The following is a 24,630-nucleotide window of genomic DNA, read 5'->3' on the forward strand; positions in this document are numbered from 1 at the left end:
GGGTGGGGTTGTGTTCCTGTCTTGCTAGTTGTTTGGCATCGGGTGTCCAGCACTGGAGCTTGCTGGTCTTTGAGTGGAGTTGGGTCTTATCATTGAGATGGCTATCTCTGGGAGAGCTCTCACCAATTGATATTACGTGGGGCAGGAAGGTCTCTGGTGGTCCAATGTCCTGAAGTAGGCTCTCCCACCTCAGAGGCTCAGGCCTGACACCCGGCTGGAGCACCAAGACCCTGTCAACCACACAGGAAAGGTGTTGCGTGCAGTGCCAACTCTCTGGTTCCATGGAGTCAGACTAAAATTTAACTTCATTTAAGGATGGGGTGCCAAGAGATCAAATGCCAACCGCAACTAAACAAAGTCAAATCAGAGGGGAAAGAGATTTGACTTGTACATCACCGAGAAGTGGTTTCAGCATGTGAATGTCCATTGTAGATTTATGAGGCCTTTCTATGGTGTTGTACAACAAAAAGCTTAAAAAGTAAAATCTTTTTAGACTTAAACTTTAGTGAAAAGGAAATGGAGATGATAGGGATATTAGATTAAGATGAAAAGTAAAGGCACCCGAAGGAAAATTCCTTGTAAGTAGTGCTTCTTCACAGAAAACAAGACAAACAAATAGCGGGCCAGGGCAGGGGACAAAGGAGAAATTAAAAACAAAGTACTCAAACACCCTCTAACTATAAAGGACTTTAACACTGCAACAAAACCAGAGAAAGACAGAAACCCAGAAAAATCATATACATTGATATTTAGGCTACCAGGAAAAATATTATTTCAAACATTTTCTTAAAAGACAGTTTTGTAGGCCTATTGATTCCTCTTGCACATTTCAAGGTAAAGTAGTTACTCTGTAGTCGACTCAATAACGTAACAAAAATCTCTCAGGGATCTGGATTTAACAAGAACCCTCTATTTTTGAAAGAAAATCTAAAGACAAGTTAACAGCTCAAACTAACTGGAATAAATAGTATGCAAGTACATGTGCTTAGCATGCAATCTGCTTATGCAATAATCCCATTTTTCTTCCAAAGCATAAGTCAATAAATCTTTCCTACTGAACTATAAATTCCAAGGTCATGGACAAAGATGTTTATTAGTATAATTACAATGTAGAAATAATACCATTAAGCCTGCAGTTCCAGATTTCATAAATTAATATAAATAGAAGATTAAGAAAGTGTCAAGTGTGGTTTTAATTCTTAGACACTAAAAATGTTCCTAGTGTAGCACCTTTCTTTTACATGATCTAACTTCTGGTTTCATTTTCATTTGATCTTTGAAGTGGATAACATTTTTTAAAAGTACTTACAAATACAGTTCTGTGATCGTAAAAATTAAGATATGGCCTTAAGCAAAGATGGAGGAGAGAGCCAAAATTGGTAAATCGTTCAAAGGAACTCATTTATAATATGATGAATCACTCAACTTTAAAAAATTCTTCAACAGGATCTCCATGTTCAATTTCTAAATACTTAAGATTCTACACAGTTCTTAAACAGTGTTTGCAATCTATCTTTATAGAACTGCAAAAATGCACAATACTCATAGATTCTTGATTGCTCTTTAATATCCAATGGCTTCACTTTCTGCTCCCAGTAATAAGCAGAATATCAGTATTTCAGAGAAACAAGTTTCTGACATTATGGTCAGAGACTGGGTGCATGGTTCCATGTGAGAAAGAGAATAGCATTAAAGGAGAAAATCTCAATCTCAATGTCTGTACTTCCTATTATTACAGACTTTATTATCTTTAGAATTGATTGGAAAGGCTTGGTAGTTGTTTGGGGGTTAGTTTTGTTTGGGGGAAATCTCTTTTTATATATGCTTTCTGTCTAATAAAGCAGCAAACAGTATTACAGAACTTAGAAAATAAATAGCCCTGCTTTCTTCTGTCACTGGAACAATATATGAATTATATTACTAAAGAGGTTGTTTATGTACCCTCTGTTCATAGCATATGTGAAACAGCTAGAGCTAAAGTAAATCTCAACAGGTTATCCAGATCTGGTAAATCCTTCATGTCTTACTTCTTAGAACTTTTACCACCATAGAAACAGCAACAAAAACACTTTCTTGTAAGGATATTTAGTTTAAACTAGATATTCACTTAATGCCTTAGTCAGTTATGAAAGAATAAAAACTATTCCAAATAGCATTCCAACAAGGAATTATCTGGGTACTACCAGTTGTATCACTGCTTGAGGACCAATAACCTAGTCAAATCTCATCAAGTCTATAGGATACCAACTTCTCTACCAAAGACGACAGATAAGCTTATTATCCTTAACAATCTCCACAGACTTCCCCAATCTCACTCATTCAGTAGTAAGCTTCTTTTCTTATTTGCTACCATTAAGACACATAGCTCTTACATAGAGTTTTAACATAGTTCTTATATATACTTTACATATAGTTTTAACATATATAACATCAATCTCTCGTATAGCTAGTTTTGCAGAGTCCTCTCAGTAGAGAGAAAACACACGGTAAGCAGATTTATAGCTATTTAAGTTTTAGATGATTTAGACCTTAAAATTAGTAACTAACTTTCATGGTACCCTATTTACCCAATCGCACATCTTCAGATCTTTCACCCCTCTCTTCTTAACTTTCTTCTCATTCTCCCTCATCTTTATATATTCCAGAATCATGGCCTTCAATTCAGACATACCTACGTGGTCCTCATTTCTTTAAACTTCACTTTATCATAATCTTCCTTCAGGTTATCATGTAACATCTTTTCTTTTTGTCATTGTTAATTCCCCAAAAGTAAAATCTACATCTACTACTTTCACTTCCCATCCACACTCCGGATGTAATAACAGTAGGAATTTTAAAGCCAACACATCTAAATACAAATTCCTACTTTAATATTTACTTTTTGAGGAACTTTGGTCAAATTACTAACATCTCTGAGTTTTAGTTCCCTAATCTGTAAGCAGGAAATTATGCTGCCTGTAACATGGGTTGCTGTAAGGATTGAACGTGATAATATATTCAAAGTGTCTAGCAGTTATCACTCAATAAACAAACTAAAGTCTTTCTATTCTTTGCCATGTGAAATCTGGCCTCTGGTTCCACCATTGTCCTAGCCGAGGCAGTACTCAATGTGTCAGAGTCCAGTTCCCAGCCTCTTCTATATGCCAATCAAGAAGGAGAGAGCTCAGTTATGAACTAAAGATACACAAACCCTGGTGATTGTTTTTTCAAATAAACAGAAGCTAATTTTCTGACCTGTTTTTAGAAAAGAGTGAAATAATTTTACAGAGAAAAATGGTTTTAATGAAAACCTCAACTACCCTCTGACAACCTACAGCTTTCACAAATAGTATCATTCGGGCTTCTGTAGTACCCTCTATCTCTGTGCTGGCCCTCCTTATTCTGTATTACACTTACATGTACACTTACCTTTCCTCTCCCAGTAAACTGAGATGTTCCTGGGGACAGGAACAGCTATTCATTGAATAAATTTTTCCTTTGAAAAGTATCTTCTCTTAAAGAGTTTCTATATATAAATCTAAGCCTATGCAGAAATATTTTAAACAAAATTTTCAAAATTGATTCAAACTTACTATATAATATTTCTGGGCATTTGACACCATTGGAAATGCTTTCAATGAAATTCTTCACATCTGACTTTTCTAGGTCCTGTTTTTCTATACCTCCTCTTCTTATTGTCTTCTAAATTTAGATCTTTCCTACATTTGTCTGCTCTTTCAAATATTCAAGATATTTAATCTACTCCTTACATCTTTAACAACACTTTACTACAACTGCCAATTATATATTTCCTCACTTAAATTTACGATCATCTCAAATTAAATAAAACCAAAACTTGAAATCATAATCTTTCTTGCATTCCCCAAACTGATCCCTCACCCTATCTCTTTATGTTAGAAATACTATTAATCTTACAAAGTAAAATATTAATTCATCTTTTATTCCTCTCAATTCTATAGCCCCTATATTCACTCTGTTATGAAGTTCTACTATTAAAGACTTCTAAGAAAGAAAGGTCCTCATTTTTTTAAATGGGTAATAAGAAATAACAAAGTTAATCCTTTTCCCTCAATCTGGCCCAGAGGAAAGCACATCATGTATGGAGAATTCTAACTTTAATTGGTTAGGCATAGCTTAGAAGCAGAAAAGCTTATTCAGCTACAACAAACTAGAGGTTCAAGGATCACAAGATTTTTAAACCCAAGTGGCCTATTCAATGTATAAGAAACAAACCTTAGGACACTCTCACCCACCTAGCTTAAACAGATTAAAAACATATACACAAAATTAGGAATAAGAAAGAGGTGATAATATCAGACACTTGTTAACTTTTAATGATTATCAGGAAAGATATGGCATACTCCTAGGTATATACGAACACATTTTCAAAGTTGGATGAAATGCAAGATTTCTATAGAAATACATAGTCAGGCAACTGATTTAAGAAGGCCCAAAGTCCAGTTCAAAATGATATTTCTTCTCCCTACAAAAACTCCATTTTAGGAAGAAGTATCAACAAACAACAACAAAAATAAAGAGAGAAGGGCTATCAACAGAAGAAATTTTTCAGAAAATATATATGAAAAGCAAAAACAGCTGACAAATGAAGTGCAGCAGAGGAAGCTTCAGCCTTCAGCCTTCAGTCTAGAGTCCATGTGGAAGACGTGTACAGAAAAGAGGCGTGGTGGTGCTCTACAGCCTAGAAGAGCTCAAGACGTGAAAACACAAGGAACAATACAAGGCAGGAATAAGTCCAGGGCCAGAGGACAGAAATTATTTGAAAGACTACACTCAGAATGACCAACCACACCCACATGCCCCTCCCCCGACCAGGCAGAACCCACTGTAAACAGACATCTACCTGCAAGGAAAAAAAAGAAATGTATTCCATAAAACAAACTAAAACCAAACAAAAATTGGATGAGTTCTCTAAGAGAGAAACAGGCAGCTGGGTATGGGTGACAGTGCCACAGAACAAAGACCAGTACTGACATTTGGGGGTCACCCAGCCTAACAGCCAGCTCACAGCCCCTTCTAAAGGAAAGCCAACCAGCCACCAAGACTTGTCTCTGTACAAAGAGCACCTGATTAGCTTTACTTTTTCTTCATTTGTAAGTGTGAATGACCAAATAAGTCTTTACCATAAATTTGAGGAAAGCCTAGGTTCCAGTTACCAGGGCTACATAACAAATTACTCCATAATGTAGTGGTGTAAAACAACTATTTATTAGGCTCATGCATTCTGGGATCAGGAAATAAGATAGGGCACAGCAGGGACTGCTCGTCTCTGCTCCAGGATAAATGGGGTCTCAGCAGAAGGCTGGAGTGTGAAATCATCTGAAGGCTCATTCACACATGTCTGGCAGTTGATGCTGGCTTGCTGCAAGAGACCTTGGCTGGGGCCATTAGCTGAAAACAGCCCTATGTAGCTCACCACGTGACCTGGGTCTCCTCAGAGAATGATGGCCACATTCCAACGGAGACCACTGAGAGAGAGTCCAGAGAAAGACGAGAGTGAGAGCAAGAGAATGAACGGGCCAAAGCCATGCTGCCTCCTATGACCTGGTCCTACAAGTCCTGCAGTGTTACTTTGTCCTTGTTCTACTCATAGGGGCAGTCAAAAGGCCTATCCAATTTCAGAGAGAGGGAAATAGACCTCACTTCTTGACATGAGAGTAGCAAGGTTCTGGAAGCATTTGCGGGACCAGAAATACTGCTGTGACCATTTGGCAAAATGCAATCTTCCACACCTTCAACATGAAAGAAAGGGAGCAACAGAAACAAACAAAAAATATATATATATAGACCTCAGGAGAATGAGAACTTAAATAATTGTTTATTGTCTATTAAAACGCACAATAAAAAAGCCCAATTTAAGAAGATACAGAAACTATCTTTTTAAAAGGATGTTATGAAAAGAGAACCAGAGAATTAAAAGCAATTCTTAGAAATTAAAAATATGATACCAATATAAAATATTTAAATAGAAAAATTAAGAGAAATTTATAGACTTTACCAGAATCTAAAATGCAAAGACAGAAAATAGAAATTATAAGAACCACAGAGATCAAGCCATGATTTTTGACTTCTGACAGACTAATAAGTGTTCCAGAAAGAGAAAAGAGGAAAAATAACAGGAGGAAATGAGAATGAATTCTGAAGTGTCTACCGAGTATTATTGCACAAGGTAGAAACGTTAATCCTCCGAGGCTTACCATCTACCTCATTTTGGTACTCTCCTACCACCGGTACTGAACTGAACTTCTAATAGTCTAAATTATAAACACTCAGTTGAAGAAAAGCATTTGAAAGCTAAATAGCTGCAGATTAAGACACTTCTAGAATTATTCCAATTTCCATTTCTAGCTACTTGAACCATTTTCTTTTTTAAAAAAATCTCTCATAGAGAGAAAATAAAATTCCCCAAACTCTGAAAGAAAATGCTGTATTGGAAATAGAATAGGCTATGAAGTTGGGCAGATCCTGAGTTCAAATTCTGACTCCAAAATCTACAAATATGTGACTCTGGGAAAATTTATTAATAACTCAGATCCTTAATTCATTATATACTCATAATTTATTATGTTATTTTATGTTAACTTTCCAGGTAATTGCAAGGATTACAGAAAATGTGTATAAAGCATCTAATCCATAGGAGTTATATTTTTAGCGTGACTCAAAATCCTCATGAGAATCCACAGGTGTGAGAACCACATTCCCACTTTGCCTACATCAAAGAAACATTCTCTGAGCTAATGCTAGGATGACTGATCCCCCCATTGCCTGGTCTCATCTACTCCTTGTCTGTACTTCCAGTTACCAATTATGGGATTGATGTTTTTAAGGCGGAAGCCTGTAGCAATATGAATTCTGCAAACGTGAGGCAGATCAATAGGTTTTATTTCTAACATTGTGAACTAGAAAAGTATTCTCATCTGAGATTCAGTCATAGATGGAAGAAGAAAAGCTGGGGTGATTCTGTTTCCTGCTTCCATGCCATGAGAGGAGAAACTTGACAGAGTTAGACAAAAAAAGAGAAAAAGTAAATTCCTCCAACTTTTCTCTGAGTATAGTAAATGGATTACCACCACCCAAGTCTGAGAACCCAGGAGGAAAGGAAACATTTTAACAGCAGACTGGCCTAAAGTCTCAAAGCCATGCATGTAATGACTATCTCATAATAGTACTGTGAGCTATGATGGGACTCAGACAATGATTTGGCCACTAGAGGCTGTCAGAGTAAATCAGAATTCACCATTCCAGTCAAGGTGCGATGATGAGTCTAGGGATAAATAGTAAAGAATTACTAAGAAAGATATCTAATTGCACACAGATATTCGTTCCTTAAAAGAGTTTATACAATAGAAATCAGCCAGCTCCCTTCATGAACTTTCTCTGTTCAGCAATTTTAATAAAAAATTTTTCTTAATTGCAAAGAAAGAAAATCTGTGAGATCTGGATCTTACTAAAGCACAGGCTTTGTAAATTCAGACCGTAAGTGAATCAAAGCACTTGCCACCACCCGGGGGCAGCATACCATCAACTGTTGTAAGCGACCAAAGGGCACAGAGCCAACAGAAGACTTAACATGCAAACGACAAAGACCACACCCAAAACATGTCATAGAATATTCTAACAATATGCATTCCTAAATATATTCAGATATACATACATGTATAGTTTATATATTTACATAGACAATATATAAGTAGAAATATATAATTATATATAAAATTATATTGTTATAAATTGTATTTTATGTCTGTATAATACATATAATTTATATATAATGAAATATGACTATATAATTAGTATATATAATTTACACATACATGAAATATATGTAATTTATTTTTATAAAGTATATAATTGTATAGTATGTCTATGTATATACATATAACTGAGTATATGTATATATGCATGTATATAGGTATAATATATATGAATATTATTGAAAATGGAAAAGCCAATGTTATTTTTTATCTACTAAAATGGGAATTTTGAAAATAAATTGTACAATTTCTTCTTGTAGAGCTCAAGAAAGAATTTTCTCTCCCATGTAGCTTAATTCAGAATATTATTAAAAGGCTTGATAAGGGTAAATCAGATTCATTACTATTGAGTTTTCCTTAAGTGGGCAACATATGACAGGGATAGGAATATGCATATTTTCAAGTGTAGACGTAATAATATCTGTTCTAAAACTAACCTAAGAATGAATTTGTGAAAAGGCAAATATTTTTTTACTCTGTCATGGAAATATTCTTATAATACACAAAGAAAACATAGCACTTATCAACTTTCCCTTTAAATAGGTGTGAAGCATTTTATTTTTTTTAAATATATGAAAATTTCCTGCTGTGACAAATTAATATTACAATTTTTCAACAGTAACAGTCTTTAAACCTATTAAGGTCCCAAAGAGAAGCCTTTTAAGCAATATTAACAAATGTATTTTCCTTTACATAAAGCAACTTCATCATATATATTCCCAAGTCCTCTGCAGATATTTTTGTTTCTTCATATATAAAATATAAACAGTAATACTTATTTCTAACATGTTGTAACTGTTAAAATAATATGAAGTGCCTTACAATGTGTCTAACTGAAGTATATGCTCAGAAATGTTAGTTCTTCCTCTTTTCTTAAACTACACTACAAATAGCAAACTAACTTTACATAAAATTATGTGAATAAAAAACATCTGTGTGGGGGGAAATTCATTGTTCCTTTTTATGCCTGGTGCAAAATAAAACAGTATACCTTTCCTTATCTGCCAAACTGGCAAAGCTTCCTAGTTTTGATTTGTTGTTACTGGTGTTTTCTGGATAATACGTAATGATACCCAAAGCTGATGAGAATGGGGTCAAGCAGGTGCTCTTATACTCCCCCTTCACATGTATACACCTGATGTATACACAGGTTCTGAAAAAATATTCACAGCTTTTAAGACATACACACCTTCCCAGGAAGTCTGGGACTTCCCTGGTGGGCCAGCGGTAGAGTATGCCTTCCAATGCAGGGGACACATGCTCGATCCCTGGTCGGGGTGCTAAGATCCCACATGCTGCCGGGCAACTAAACCCGCATGCCACAACTACTGAGCTCATGCGCCTCAACTAGAGAGCCCACGTGCTGCAAACTACAGAGCCTATGCGCTCTGGAGCCCACACCACAACTAGAGAAGAGCAAACCCACATGCCACAACTAGAGAGAAGCCCATGTGCCTCAACGAAGACCAAATGCAGCCAAATAAATAAATAAATAAATATTTTTTTAAAAAGACATACACACCACTTTAAAGTATCTATATCTTTTGACCCAATAAATCTACTTCTTGAGCTCTACCTTGAGAATATAATCAGCTCTATGATCAAAGACTTAAGTGTAAGATGTTCATCTTAATTTTTAATAGTGAAAAATGGACGCAACCTGAATATCCAACAACAGGAAAATAGTTAAATACATTTCAGCACATTCATGTGATGGAATATTATATGGCTCATTAAAATAATGTTTTAGGAAATTCCCTGGTGGTCCAGTGGTTAGGTCTCCGTGCTTCCACTGCAGGGGCATGGGTTCGATCCCTGGTCAGGGAACTAAGATCCCACATGCCGCATGGCGCGGCCAAAAAAAAAAAGCCATTTTATTTTTAAAAATAACGTTTTAAAATCATCTTAAATGTCAGTCCCATTCACCCAGTTGCTGAAGTTCATCCTTGATTCACCTCTTTCATAGTTCACATCTAAATCATTAGAAATTCTGTAAGTTTTACTTTCAAAATGCAAATAAGTCCAGAATCTCACCACTCTTTACTCCTACCAACCTCTTCTAAACCACCATCATCTCTGGTCTAGATTATATTGTTAGTCTCTAACTGGTCTCTCTGTTTCCACTTTTGCCTGACTACAATCTATATTCCAATACCTGCTTGTATGATGTAAGTGTAAACACTGTCACTCTGCCCCCAAAAACAAAATATAAAACTGTATGTACAGCATACTTCCAGTTTTATTTGCCAAAATATTCTTAATGGTTATACATGGTTGATGACAAGATTACATACAAATTATCTTTGTTTCTTCTGTGTTTTTAAAGTTTTTCTTTCTGAGAACATGTTTAATCAGAAAAAGTAAACTAAGATAACGTTTATAAAAAGATTTTATACAAAGTTGAACTGTATGATTCAAAATATTTTAAGTAATATTTAAAATATAATCTAACCAAAGGTTAGCACTCGATTAAGAAACATAAGCCTAATCTCAAATTATAATTCATTGAGGACAAATTTAAACATGGAAAAAAGTATCTTAAAATTACATATGAGTACTTGTACTTTGAAAAAAGGAAAATGTCATAATAAATTTAAAAGAAATGTATTTTTTACATATTTTTCTGTTGTGTTCAGTCTTACAAAAATGGAAAAACTTTTTGTAAATCTTCTAGCTTCTAGCTTGAATCTTCTCTGTTAAATTATTATTTTTTAAAAAATTACCTGAGAGCTGTTGTTTTCTTAGTCCTTTTTTCTCTGACCTTGAAATATAATTGACTACCCTATAGGTCTCAATGGTATAAGTCATTAGGACGATAAAAAAAAATGGGATTAATGTAAAAAATAAGACTTTTAAATTAAGTAATGATGTTAATAATCCTACTTTATGAAAACGGGTAATATGATAGATGCTAATTATTATTATAATCAGGATTCATCAACTAAAAAATGTTTAAATTTTTAAAAGTAAATGAATTTGAGGGCTCTTTTGTTTAAAAGATTACTAGAGAAAATATGGTTATTTATTCAAAATATAACTGCATTGCAACATTCACATTCTATAACCTCAGAGTACGGCAAAAAATGTTATTAATACTATAGGATTTCCCTGGTGGTGCAGTGGTTAAGAATTCGCCTGCCAGTGCAGGGGACATGGGTTCGAGCCCTGGTCCGGGAAGATCCCACATGCCACAGAGCAACTAAGCCCATGAGCCACAACTACTGAGCCTGCACTCTAGAGCCCGTGAGCCACAACTACTGAACCTGCATGCCTAGAGCCCATGCTCCACAACAAGAGAAGCCACTGCAATGAGAAGCCTGCGCACTGCTATGAAGAGTAGCCGCCACTAGCCGCAACTAGAGAAAGCCCATGCACAGCAACAAAGACCCAACGCAGCCAAAAATAAATAAGTAAATTAATTAATTAATTTTTTAAAAAATTAAAAAATGCTGCACATTCATACCCCTGAAAAATTAAGGCTTCTCAATAAACTGGTTATACATGCATTTAAAAAAATTAATAATAATAATAATAATAATATAAAGGTTAGGATACTCAAATAAAAAGAAGGTAAATATTCACAAAATGTGGACTTTGCCACAATTACTCCAACTCCAAAATATCTCTGCAAATTATTCCATGTGAAATCTGAAAAACATACTTTTTTCTTCTTACTTCTTTCTTATCCATAGTGTAAGCATAATTAAGTTTTGAGAATGGAAAATAATAAAGTACAGAGTTCATTTTCTATTAAAATAGAGACATGAGCAAGAAAAAGCCAAAGCAGCTGCCAGAAGGTGAGGGATGACAGGGAGCGAGGAAGAGGCACGAGCCCTAAGACCCTGTGAGGCTGATACTGCTCTGGGAGAGGAAAGACAGGATAGCAGAAGTTAGCAGAGGACAGAAAATGAAGACCAACAAGAACTTATGATCAAGGACTTGGGTCAGAGTTAGACAAAAGAACTAGCATTTGGGAGACTTGCTGTGAATAAATCTTTATTTTTCTCCCGTAAGTCATTCTCTCTCAACCAATGTCTAGCATTTTGCATGGACAAAATTACAAGATTGTGACAGTTCCAGAGAACTTAAGATTTTGTAAAACAGTTTCAGAAGTTCTCATCCATTGTCAATTCAATTCTATCACCAATCATTAGGATGTAGGAAATTTTTTTCAATTAAATTCAACGTATTCTCCACAAAGCTAAGTATTGTGCTTTGCACAATAAAGGCTCAAATATATGTATCAATTAATTAGATTATCAGAATTTATTTTTTAAGAAAGATAAATCAGGAGGTGATTTTTTAAACGCTACAGGAAGATTATTTGCTTTATTAAATAATCCTATAAATATAAAAATATATTAAATTTTTCTATAAATAATAAACACATCTAGTGTTTCCAATGTAATTGAAAGTTATAAGAATTTAATAGATAGCTAACTTTTCCCAAGAAAAATTAAGGAACAATGATAGCTATAGCTTTGTTCTAATCCTAAGTGAATCAGTCATTTTTAATGTCAAACTTACTAGAGAGAGAGCAAAATTTAAAAATCTCTTTTCATATAAGCAATGTCGGCTCAGAAAAGTAATTATGTCATTCTGTTTCTGTATCCTTCACCTTGCTTGCTATCAGTTCATAAATTACTATCATTTCCTAAATTTTTATTTATAGGAGTCTAATTTACTCCTATACCCCATCAGCATATTATCTATGAGCCTATGGTCTATTTTGCTTTTAACATATTATGCAAACATCAACTATACACTCAGTCAAAGAAATGCATCATCAAATTACAATTTGTAGGCCAACTAGGAGAACCCAATTCACTATGGGGCCATGGAATGGATTTTCAGATGAGTCTAGTCCCAGGTTGGTACCAGCTACATGTATCAAAATTATTTGGGGAGATAAATGGGCTATTTCAGATGCTTTGTTTTTCAATATTTCTCTGTAACTGATAGAATTGATTAACACTATGAAAATTATCCCTTTCCAAAGGAATACCTCAAGTGCCAAAAGGAATACCACAAATGTCAATACCATGGCATTCCCAAGGCCTTCCATTCATTGAAACTGCAAATCACATGTCCCTCCTCTAAAATTTAATTATCCTGACCAATTATTCCACTGTGTATGCAAGTGCAAACAGTAACTCTATTATTTCACTAAATTCAATAAAAAGTTATTGAGTTTCGGGTATGCACCAGAACTAGATCTACCTTGGCCCTGTCAGGAATTCAGTCTCCTTACTCAAACCTATAATACCTTAAAAAATGACACAAATCTAATACCCATCAGTAGACAAATAACTAAATAAATGATGACTTATTTACAGTATGGAATTCTGAGTATCAATTAAAATGATAAATGAATAGACTGTTTAAGGCTTACTGTTTAAGACTTAGTATAGTATAAGGCTATTTTAGTCCAGATTTGTGATTTCTTGGCAACACAAAAGCTGGTAGGCTTTTAATTTGTTTGATTCCAGTCAGTGCCATGTGCCAATAAATACAAGATTCTTTCTTGGAGATTATCCTCACTACTGGTTTTCCTGTTTCCACATAGCCATTTGTGCACACAGGTATAGTGTGTATACTTGAACTTAATGGTGGTTATCTTGAGGCCATCTAAGATAGCAGGTTAGAATAAGAAAGCCATACCCCTAATTTGTTCTTTGCCATGGGACTGAGTCATAATCAGCTCCTTCTAGGCCCCAGATTTCTAGACTCATTCTCTCTTCCCTTTTATTTATGCTCATAAGACAACTAATTCTTTCCTGAGTTCCTTTCTTTCTTGTAATAGCTTGTTCAAAGCAGAATGTCAAAGCCAACACATATCATTAATTCTTTCGAACCAGTTCCCCTAGAACTATAGGGGAAGTTTTCTTCCTAAATTATCACAAGTACAGTTTTATCAAATGTTGCCACAGCTTAATATGAATTTCTACCTTTACACCTCTGATATCAATTTCCTCACCACAAACCGCCTGATCTCTATGTCAGTGCCTCATACTTTTAGGTATTGTCACAGCAGCAACCCATTTTAAGGTACACATTTCTGTATTAGCTCCTGCAAGTAATTTATCCACAGGTTCACTCTCTCATTAAAGTAACACTTTATTTCAGTCTTTCACCTACTCCATTAATATAGAGTGTCTACCATTAAATAGAAGCTGAGTTCTATTAAACATAAAAATATGAAAGGCAGGATCCCAGATAAAATGCTTAGTTTAAGTAGTTACTAAATTTAAACACAAGCTTACTTGAAGTCAAGAAAAAAAATATATTAGATACGTAGCTTTTGTTGTTTTACAAAGTACCCATATTAAATAAAGAAATGTTGCCTAACAAAACTGCCTCAGAAGTATAGTAGCACTAAAGGTACTATCAACCAGGTCAACAATATAAAATATCTCAGGAACAGATTAGGGGAATGAGGAAAAAATAAAAATAAACAAATCTTTAACTTGTTCTACTTTTTTCCATACCACGTTTCCATATTCATTTGTCTATAGTCCCAACAATAGAGAGGTGTGCTATATCTAACTAATTATAGTTCTTGCTTTCAAGGTACGTCCCCTTCCCTGACATAAGAGTTCTTAGAGAACTTTATAACTATTAAACTAGTTCTATTCATTCAAGATCAGCAATAGGAAGAGCTTGTCTCTCCTAAGCCCTTTTGCTCTAAAAGGTTTCTGCCTAATGGAAAGACTATTACAGTTAAGTTTTGATTTCCATGCCTAATGGGTCTGCTAAAGGCCTAGATGCACCTGTCCTCTACACCAGCACTGTCCAATAGAACTTTCTGTGATGACAGGTATTTTCTGTATCTGTGCTGCTAATATGGCAGTCACTAGCCACATGAGGCTACTGCACACTTGAAATGTAGATAGGGTGGCTGAGGAACTGAATTTTTAATTTTAATTAATTTAAATAGCCACATGTGGCTAGTGGCTACCATGTTAGTGTAGCTCCAGACGCTAGACTCAATTACATATATTGGAAATACTACTCACTAAAAATACGCTTATTCTGATTCTCAGCTACATGTAACTGATTCATAGCTTTTGTCTCACTCCAATACCTACTCCATCAATCTGGGTAACCTGAAAGATAATATGGGCAACACATCTAAAAATATGACCTCTCCATTTCCTTTGCCTCTTCATGGCCTCTACTTAATCCCATTCCATACTCAAACTCTGAACCTTATTATCCCATAACTTGTTCTGCATCCAAAAGCACTGATTCAGGTAGCCTGCTCTCTGATATCAAACAAATATCCTTTCATATTTACTGTTTAACCATAATGATCAGTCTCAAAGGGGCCCTCCAATTATATTTCTACTGGCACATTGGTCATATTTCTATGGTTGACTTGGTCTCCCTACCCTCTACAATGACTATTTCAAATCTACTTTACTCTCCAACTGCCTTCCTCCTCCAAATTCCCTCCTTATTCAAAGCGTATGACTTTGCCTCCTTCACAAAGAAAGAAGAAGCATCAGTGAGGAAGTTTACTAATAACTGCCCTCATCTAACCCTCTCTTTTTCTACATATATAATAAGGAGGTGTCCCCCCTATCTAAAGCCAACCCTCCACTTGTACTCTGGCTCTTATCTTTCCCAGGTCTTCTCAAGAACTTTACACCAGTGGTTCTTAGAGTGTGTTACCCATAAGGTAAAGTATTGAATACGTCCCAGAAATAAAGACATGTACTACACAAAATGCTAAAGGAAGTTCTTGAAGCAGTAGGAAAACGATACTAGATGAAAATATAAGTCATAAAAAGGAAATATGGTTCAAATATGGTAAATATGTGGGCATTGATGAAAGACAATTGTTTGCTTATTTTAATTTCTTTAAAAATCTACTATTTAGGGACTTCCCTGGTGGCGCAGTGATTAAGAATCCACCTGCTGATGCAGCAGACATGGATTCGAGCCCTGGTCCAGGAAGATCCCACATGCCACAGAGCAACTAAGTCCGTGCGCCACAACTACTGAGCCTGTGCTCTAGAGGCCGCGAGCCACAACTACTGAGCCTGCGAGCCACAACTACTGAAGCTCACATGCCTAGACCCTGTGCCCCACAACAAGAGAAGCCACCACAATGAGAAGCCCGCACACCGCAACGAAGAGTAGCCCCCGCTCGCCACAACTAGAGAAAGCCCGTGCGCAGCAACGAAGACCCAAAGCAGCCAAAAATAAATTAATTAATTAATTTTTTTAAAAATCTACTATTTAAAGCAAAAATAATAACAATGAATTGAGAGATTTATAACATATGTAAAAGTAAAATCTATGACAACAACAATGAAGAGAAAAGGAGAGGATAAATGAAAGTATAATGCTGTAAGATTCTTATGTTATACATAAAGCGGTATAATATCATTTGAAGATAGACTGTGCTAGATGAAGGAAGCATATTATAAACACTAGAGCAACACCTAAAAAATAAAACGAAGAGGAATACCTAATTAGCCAATAGCAGAGTTTTTTTTTTTTTAACTCTTATTTTTTTTTAAAATACTCTATTGAGTATTCTGAAAAATACTCAATACCTCTAAAGGGCTAGGTAGTAAATATTTTAGGCATTGCAGGCCATATGGTCTCTGTTGCAACTCTAAGATTGTAAGACAAAAGCAGCTATAGACAATATGTAAATAAATGGGCATGGCAGCATTCCAATAAAACTTTATATACAGATGGTGGGCTAGATTTGACCTTGGGTGATACTTTGCTGATCTCTGACCTAATAAATTTACCCCTTAATAGCTAGAAAAAGAAGAGAAAAACTAACCCAAAGTGTAGAGAAGAATGGAAATAATAAAAATAAGAACAGAAACAAGTATCATAGAAAACAAACAATAGTGTAAGTTAACAAAGCCAAAATGTGTTCTTTGAAATGAACAACAAAACTGATAAACCCTTAACTAGAGAAAAAAAAGAGAAAAAGAAAGATCACAAATTACCGGTTTAGAAATAAATGAGGGATTACCACAACAGATCCTACAAACATTAAAATGATAATAATGAGGGAATTCCCTGGCAGTCCAGTGGTTAGGACTGCGTGCTTTCACTGCTGAGGGTGCAGGTTCAATCCCTGGTTGGGGAACTAAGATCCCACAAGCTGTGTAGCATGGTCAAAAAAAAAAAAAAAAAGAAAAAAAAAGGGTAAGAATGAAGTATTATAAGCAACTTTATACCAATAAATTTGATGTGTTACACAAAACTGACAAGCTTATTCTAAAATTTGTATGGAAATTCAATGGACTTAAACTGCCAAAACAATTTTTGAAAAAAAAAAAAGTGGAAAATTTACAGCATCTCAAAGATATGAACTATAAGACTTCCTATAAAGGCACAGTAAATAAAACAATATAGAATTAGCATAAAGAAAGACATACAGATGCCTGAAACAGAAATAAAGTCCAAAAGTAAATAAGTAAACACACACAGTGATTTTCAATATAGGGGCCAAGGTAACTGAAGAGAGAAAGGATCATCTTTTCAACAAGTAGCACTGGAACAACTCAACGTCTATTCAACCCTTACATCAAACCATATATAAAACTTAACTCAAAATGAATCACAGACCTAAAGGTAAAAGCTTGAAAAATAAATTTGCTAAAGGAAAACATAGGCAAAAATCATTCTGCATCACAGTAGGCAAACATTTCTTATGTAAAAGATAAAAATGAACTGTAATATTTAAAACCCTTCAAAATTTAAAACTTCTACATGAAAGATACTGTTAAGAAAATGAAAAGGCAAATCATAGAATGGAAGATAATATTCTCAATACACACCTGACAGAAGACTTGTACACAGAAAATAGAAAGAATTCTTGCAATGGAATAAGAAAACAAACAACCCAAAGTTTAAAATATCAAATGATTGGAACATATATCTCACAAAGAAGACATATGAATGACTAATAATAATAAGTATAATAAAAGACGCTTAACATCATTAGTCATCAGTGAAATGCAAAATAAAACCAAAAAAGATACCACTACTCACCCACTAGAACAGATAAACTTAAAAAGACTGACAGTGCCAAGTATTCGCCAGGATATGAAGCTAATGGAACTCAGATTCCACTGCTATTGGAAATGCAAAATCGTGCAGCCCCTTTGGAAAAAGACTTTGGCAATTTCTTAAAATTTTAAACGTACTCTTACCATACAACCCAGAATTTCCACTCCTAGGTATTACCGAAGAGTAGTCAAAACATGTGTCCACATAGGGATTTGTACAAGAATGTTCTTAGCAGCTTTATTCATAATAGCCCAAAATGAAAACAATCTAAATATCTATCAAAAGGTGAATGGATAAACAAATTGCTGTATATCCACAAAAGGGAATACTATTCAACGATATAAAGAAACAACATAGATGAATCTCAAAAATGCTACCCCAAATGAAAGAAGTCAGATACAAATAGTACATATTGTCTGATTCCATTTATGTGAAACCCTAGTAAAAGCAAATCTAATCTAAAGTGATACTGGATAAGTGGCTGCCAGGCTAGAGCAGGGAGAGTGTGAAAAAAAAAAAGGGAATTGAGTGGAAAGGAGTACAAGGAAAATTTGGGGGATTAAAAAAAAAAATGTCCTATATCTTGACTCTGGTGGTACTTACACATATGTATACCTTTGTCAAAATGCTCTGAGCCATGTATTAATATATTTTTTCCTCAGCTAACTTTCAATTCGCTAGTATCTTTTCACTAATGTCTACCCAACGTTCAAATCGTTCACTGAGGTTTTTATGTCAATGATTGTATTTTCATTTCTTGTCTTATATCTACCCATACCTTATTAGAACATTTAAAAAACACTTAAAGTATCTTTTAAAGCACCTGCCAGTACTTTAAGCATTCCTACCACCTCAGATGTAAATGTTCTCATTTGATGTGCAACTCATTTCTTTACATGTTTTGTAATATTGAATTTTGCATAAAAGTCTTTTGTGTGTTCTGTGAGCTACAGAAGCATTCCTCACCGAATATTTTCAAGTTTACCTCTAAAAGGTCACACTGGTTCTACAAGGATTGGACCATTTTGAAGATAATTTCTCAGCTGAATCCTTGGACATAAAAGTAGCATAAACTAAGAACCTACATCCACGTGTAGCACAGCCTGGAGTTCCAATTTCTTTGTGATTTTTTTCCTACTCCGTATCCAGAGTAAATATCAAATCCCCTGTAGCTGGTAGGTAGGGGCTTTCTAGGCCACATTTTCACAGTAGGACAGCCCTTCCAGACCCTAAGGTTCACACAGGCAGCTCTTTTCTAGTCCATAGGGCTTGAAGCCTAGATTTCCCTAATGTTATGATTATCAACTTCAGCCTCCAAATAGGTTTGCACACCCCAATGAGCCATTTAGACTTTACCTCCTCTCACCATTTGCTTTTAGATATCCTTTTTATTTCTAGTACATGAACATTTTTCTCACTTTGTTTTAAGCTTGGCTATATACCCCATAATTCATTTGTTATATTTTACCCAGTTTCTGCTCCACATGTTTGGAGTGAGAAGTCCTTTCATGATAGAAAAACCTTGATACCAAAAAGTGACAAGGACAGTATGAGAGAGATAAATTACAAGATGATTACGATTAGGAACACATATTTAAAAGCCATAGGTGAAAAATTTAAAAACTGAGCAAAGTATTAAAAAAAGAAGTCATCACAACCAAATTGGGTTTATTTCAGGAATGCGACGCTGGCTTAACATTAGAATACTTAATAATGTAATAATTCAAGGGTCAGCAAACTTTAGAGAGGAAATATTTTAGCCTTTGTATGCCACATGCAGTCTGTCACTTATTCTTCTTTGGTTTTGTTTGATTTTTTCATTGTTTATGATCCTTTAAACACGTAAAAACAATTCTCGGCTCACAAGCCATATAAACACAGGCTATGGGCCATAGTTTGCCAATTCCTGATATATTTCAACTTGCTAACAGAATAAGAGAGAAAAATCATATGATTATCTCAGTAGATGCATAAAAATGTATTGATAATATCCAACATCCATTTATGATTTTTTAAATTGTGCATAATCTAGGAAGATAACTCCCTTAACCCGATAAGGATTATCAACTTATAGCAATTTATAGCAACCTATACCAAACTTCCTTCTTAATGGAGAAATGTTAGAAAAATTCTTGTTAAGACTGAGAACAAGATAAGGATGCCTGCTGTCTCTACTTCTCTTCAACATTGTATCCTAGCCATTACAATAAGGAAGGGAAAGTAAATTAAAGGATTAAGGTTTGAAAAGGAGAAACAAAACTGATACTACAGAAGAAATAATATGATGGTCTACATAGAAAACCCTATAAAGTACAGATAAAGTATTATTAGAATTTACAAAGAAGTTTAGCAATGTGGCTAAGATTAATGTATCTCTTTATTCACAATCCGGTTACTTGGTTGAGTTTAGTTTGCAGAAGCTCTTGAAGAAATGTAATTAGGCAAGCTCCCTTCCAGAGAAAATTTCATCTTAGTTTCTACTTAGACACTACTGACCTGAGATTACAAAACCCCAAAATGTAAACAGTGGTGTTGTTAGATAAGTTATGAGTAACTTGTTTTCTCTTCTTTATTTTCCATATCTTCTATTCCTGATCTTATTTTGTTTTTATACAGAAGCAGCAGCAATACAGTTTATTTTTTAAAAGAAGTTATACACAGGACACACAAAAAAACTGTGTTTAAGTATTACTGAAAAGCACAAAAGAATATTCATCAAGCATATACTTACTTTTCAAACAGTATCTTAATTAATTCTCATAAAAATTCTGTAGCTTTAAGTATCATGATGCCTAATTTTGCAGAAGAGGAAACTGAGGCTCAGAAAGGTTATTTGCCCAAGTGACAGTACTGGGATTTGAATTTGAAAATACTTGTTCCAAGGCCAGTGCTTTTTCCACTGAACCACACTGCCGCCCACAAGACAGCGTTTTCACATTACCACCTGCTAGATCTAACTAAGAGATAGTAATTAAACAATTCTCCACTCCTGACAACAATATTTAAGCTACTGACATTTTAAAGAAATTAATATGAACAGCTTTTTTATCTGCTGATAGATACTATACCTAAACTCAACTACAAGCTATTTCAAAAAGAAAAGACGCCAATATGAGTTAAATGCTTTTTCAAAGCATGGCTAATTACTTTATCTATTAATGGGACATGAAGCATAAAAATGTTGTCCAGTGACCAATATAATTATAAAAATGATCAACCTGACTAGCAATCAAAGAAATAAAATTCAAGTAACAATGATATATATATTGATCAAATTGGCAAAAAAAATTTTTAGTAGTAATAGCCAGCTTGGGTAAAAAGTGAAATTCTCATGGATTTTAGGAGAGAATGTAAAAATCTGCTGTAGGCCAGTTGATAATACTTACACTTTAAAACACATGTGGCTATAGACCTAGTAATTCCTTACCTAGGAATTAATCCTGAGGAACTAATTGCAAAATGTGTATAAAGATTTAGCTACAGGGCTGCTTATCTTAGAATTACTTATAAGAGCAAAAAAGAAAGAAATAATAAAGAAAAGGAAACTGAAATAAATCTAAATCTACCTAATTAAACTGAGAACTTTGGTTAATGATTTTTAATACATTTTTTTAAAAACTACATCCCAGTTTCAACATTTACAGGTGAGGAGACTCTGAGCAAGTCCAATGAACTCTCTCAATTTCATCGAAAAGAGTGAGAACAATAATAGTACCAATTTCATAGGGGTAGTTTAAGAATGAAACAAAACAGTTCATGTAGAGACCACAGCACAGAGCTTGGCCTATGTATGCTGTCCGTCAGTAATATAGTTAACGTCGTGATTAGGAAGGCAGATATAAAATCTGATTCCCTAGGTTTGTAACTTACTAATGGTTGTGCAAGTTATGTGCCTCTCTGTATCTCAGTTTTCTCTTCTATGAAATGAGAATAATCCCATAGAGTTTGTGTGAGGATTATATGAGATAAGTATTTACAAAGTATTTAGCCCAGTGCTTGGCAAACAGGAAGCTCTCGACAAATTTTGACTTTTATTATTAGCATTTGTATTAGTATTGAATAAATATATATTATTTTTATAATAAATTATATACCAACTCTGAGTTGTTTACTGTATTAGGTATGATACATGATACCTACTATATAGGCTGTGTTACATCATGTTGGTTTTCCTGGAATTCGTTGTTCCATTCCAGTGTGTATAACCTCACCAGTAAAAATTTTACACATACTATAATCATAATCTATTATTCTATTACATCTTATAGACAACATTTCCAAAAGATATCATAGTCCTAAATCCATTAATGAAGTTTTCTAAATGACAATTATTTTATTGTAACTTCTTTTTTCCCTTCTAAACACCTTTCCCACAAATAAATGACAGGGAGACCAACTCTTTCTAACCAAATCCCCCTCCTCCTCAAACCCACACTTAATATAAGAATCAGAGAGACCTAGACCCAAAACCTTTCACATCCAAAAGACATGTGGATTTTCAATGTCTGGAGGGCATAAAACAAGAAAAAGAAAAGAACTAACTAAGGACAGGAAGAAATGAAGATAAGTGAAACAAAGAATAAAATTATTACTGGAAAAATCTCTACTTGGTTTCCAACCGGCAAAACCTACTTCCACATTTTCAATACATGTGAATGCAAGCTTGGAATTGAGGTCCCAGAACCATGTTTCATTGCATCCTTATAAGTTCTTTTTCTTTTTTTAATAAATTTATTTGTTTATTTATTTGTTTGTTTATTTATTTATTTATTTAATTTTTGGCTGCATTGGGTCTTCGGTGCTGCGCGCGGGCTTTCTCTAGTTGCAGCGAGCGGGGGCTACTCTTCATTGTGGTGCACGGGCTTCTCATTGCGGTGGCTTCTCTTGTTGTGGAGCATGGGCTCTAGGCGCACGGGCTTCAGTAGTTGTGGCATGTGGGCTCAGTAGTTGTGGCTCACAGGCTTAGTTGCTCCGCGGCATGTGGGATCTTCCCGGACCAGGGCTCGAACCCGTGTCCCCTGCATTGGCAGGTTGATTCTTAACCACTGCGCCACCAGGGAAGTCCCATCCTTATAAGTTCTTACAGAATAAAATTTCGTATCTTGGGATCTCTTCCCTGTTCAAGAGATGTACGTGATTCCCTCAAAGACCCACACCTGGAAGAAATAAACCCTTATGCAAGGCATGTTTTCCTACCTTAACAGCTTCTCCAAGAGTTTGGTTTTTGTCAGCTTCCTCACTGGAATGTAATTCAAGCCTATAATTCAACTCCTGTAGTTGCTGTGCCTGCTCATTCAATAGCATTTGAGCCTGCTGTTCCCGTAGTAATGCATTATTCAATTCTTCACATGCACTTTCAAACTTCTCATGGGTGATCAATTTCTGAACAAAGCAAAAAAATTTTAATTATAAGCTAACTGCATTGTTGTATCATTTAACCTTCAGAACTCTATTTGCTAACATAAAGAGTATAATACAAACATTTCTAAATATCTGATATATGACAAAAGTACAATTCGTTTTTCTTAATTTCCTAAGTCAAGATAAAAAACATCACTCTGATTTTTTTTTTTTTTGGCCGTGCCATGCAACATGCAGTTCCCCAACCAGGGATCGAACCCACGCCCCCTGTAGTAGAAGCGTGGAGTCTTAACCACTGGACCACCAGGGAAGTCCCACATCACTCTGATTTTTAAAGCACAACAGCTATACTCCCAAAGTTATCATTTTTAGTCAAATAAGATCTCAGGAAACATTCATGTTCTAAGTAAATCCATAATGCTCGGTTTAAATCTTGATACATGAGCACTTTTTATAAAGATAACGATGTGGGAATTAAAGCTTTTAACAAGTTCAAATGCTTTTAAAGGATTACCTGAAAGTCTGTGTTCAGTGTATGTTACCATTCAGGTTTCCCTGGTCAAACTACCCTCCTTGGAGAGTCCTTACCACACCATACCTCTCTCACTCCTACCACCACTCACACTATTGCCATCTTCTTGTATTTTCTTCACAGCCATTATCATTATCTAAATTCACCTCAGATGGTTGTTCACTTTTTTATTGCCTGTCCACACCCTTCCACCAACCACACATTTAAGGATGTGAGCTCCACAGGGCAGAGACCTCCTTCAGCTTCCTCACCCATCACACAGAGGAGTGCCTGGCATTCAGTAGCTTCTCAGTAGGTATTTGCTGAATAAAAGAATATCTATTCATATAGAAACACCTGCCAATAAAACTCTGCACAACTTCTACAATATCATGACTGCATCTGCTCTGGAATAACTGACAGTTCTAGAGAGGGGCCATCTCTGAAGGGGTATGGAATCCAGGACAGGACATACTTGTATTATCTCCTGTGCAAAACTCTTAAACAAACAAAGATTAGTTACAACAAATGGCAAGAGACACCTTGATCTTGAGGTACAAAGAATAGAAATGTTTCACAAATGGTAGGTAACCTGAGAAATATATGTGGAAAACTAAAGGAAACCACGCAGGTCTCTTAATCACACTAAGTGTATAGAAATCTATTTAAGACATAACTTTCCCATTGTTGAAAAGAATTTGAGGTGTCAGCTTTTTAACATCCCTCTATTCGCTAATGGCACAACACTTCTCTGGGTCTTGTGAACAAGTATTTTTGTACTTCTTCCTTTTACTTGTTATGCTGTTTTAAATTATCACTCCTTGCCATCAAAACATTCTGTTCTTTGCAATCCACTTGGCCTCTATAAATGAAGATCCCCATCATTTTGCAGGACTTCTTCCCACTCTTCCAAAATTTTTCCTTTACCTAAAAACTTAGCTA

General features: G+C 35.1%; 1 protein-coding gene across 25 annotated transcripts in view; it reads right to left on the bottom strand.

Moving 5' to 3' along the window:
• CCDC171 (coiled-coil domain containing 171) overlaps window positions 1-24,630 on the bottom strand; it is a 379,181-nt gene that overhangs the window by 137,162 nt on the left and 217,389 nt on the right. For all 25 annotated transcript variants that reach the window (XR_014247354.1, XM_082401590.1, XM_082401606.1 and 22 more), the window contains one exon: window positions 23,013-23,198. Coding sequence is in view for 24 of the 25 variants with exons in the window: in XM_082401590.1 (XP_082257716.1) it covers window positions 23,013-23,198 (186 nt within the window). In the remaining variant the exon portion in view is untranslated. The remainder of the gene's footprint in view (window positions 1-23,012; window positions 23,199-24,630) is intronic.

Source organism: Balaenoptera borealis (genome assembly GCF_965194805.1).
Source record: "Balaenoptera borealis genome assembly, chromosome: 8".
NCBI classification, from domain to species: Eukaryota; Metazoa; Chordata; class Mammalia; order Artiodactyla; family Balaenopteridae; genus Balaenoptera; species Balaenoptera borealis.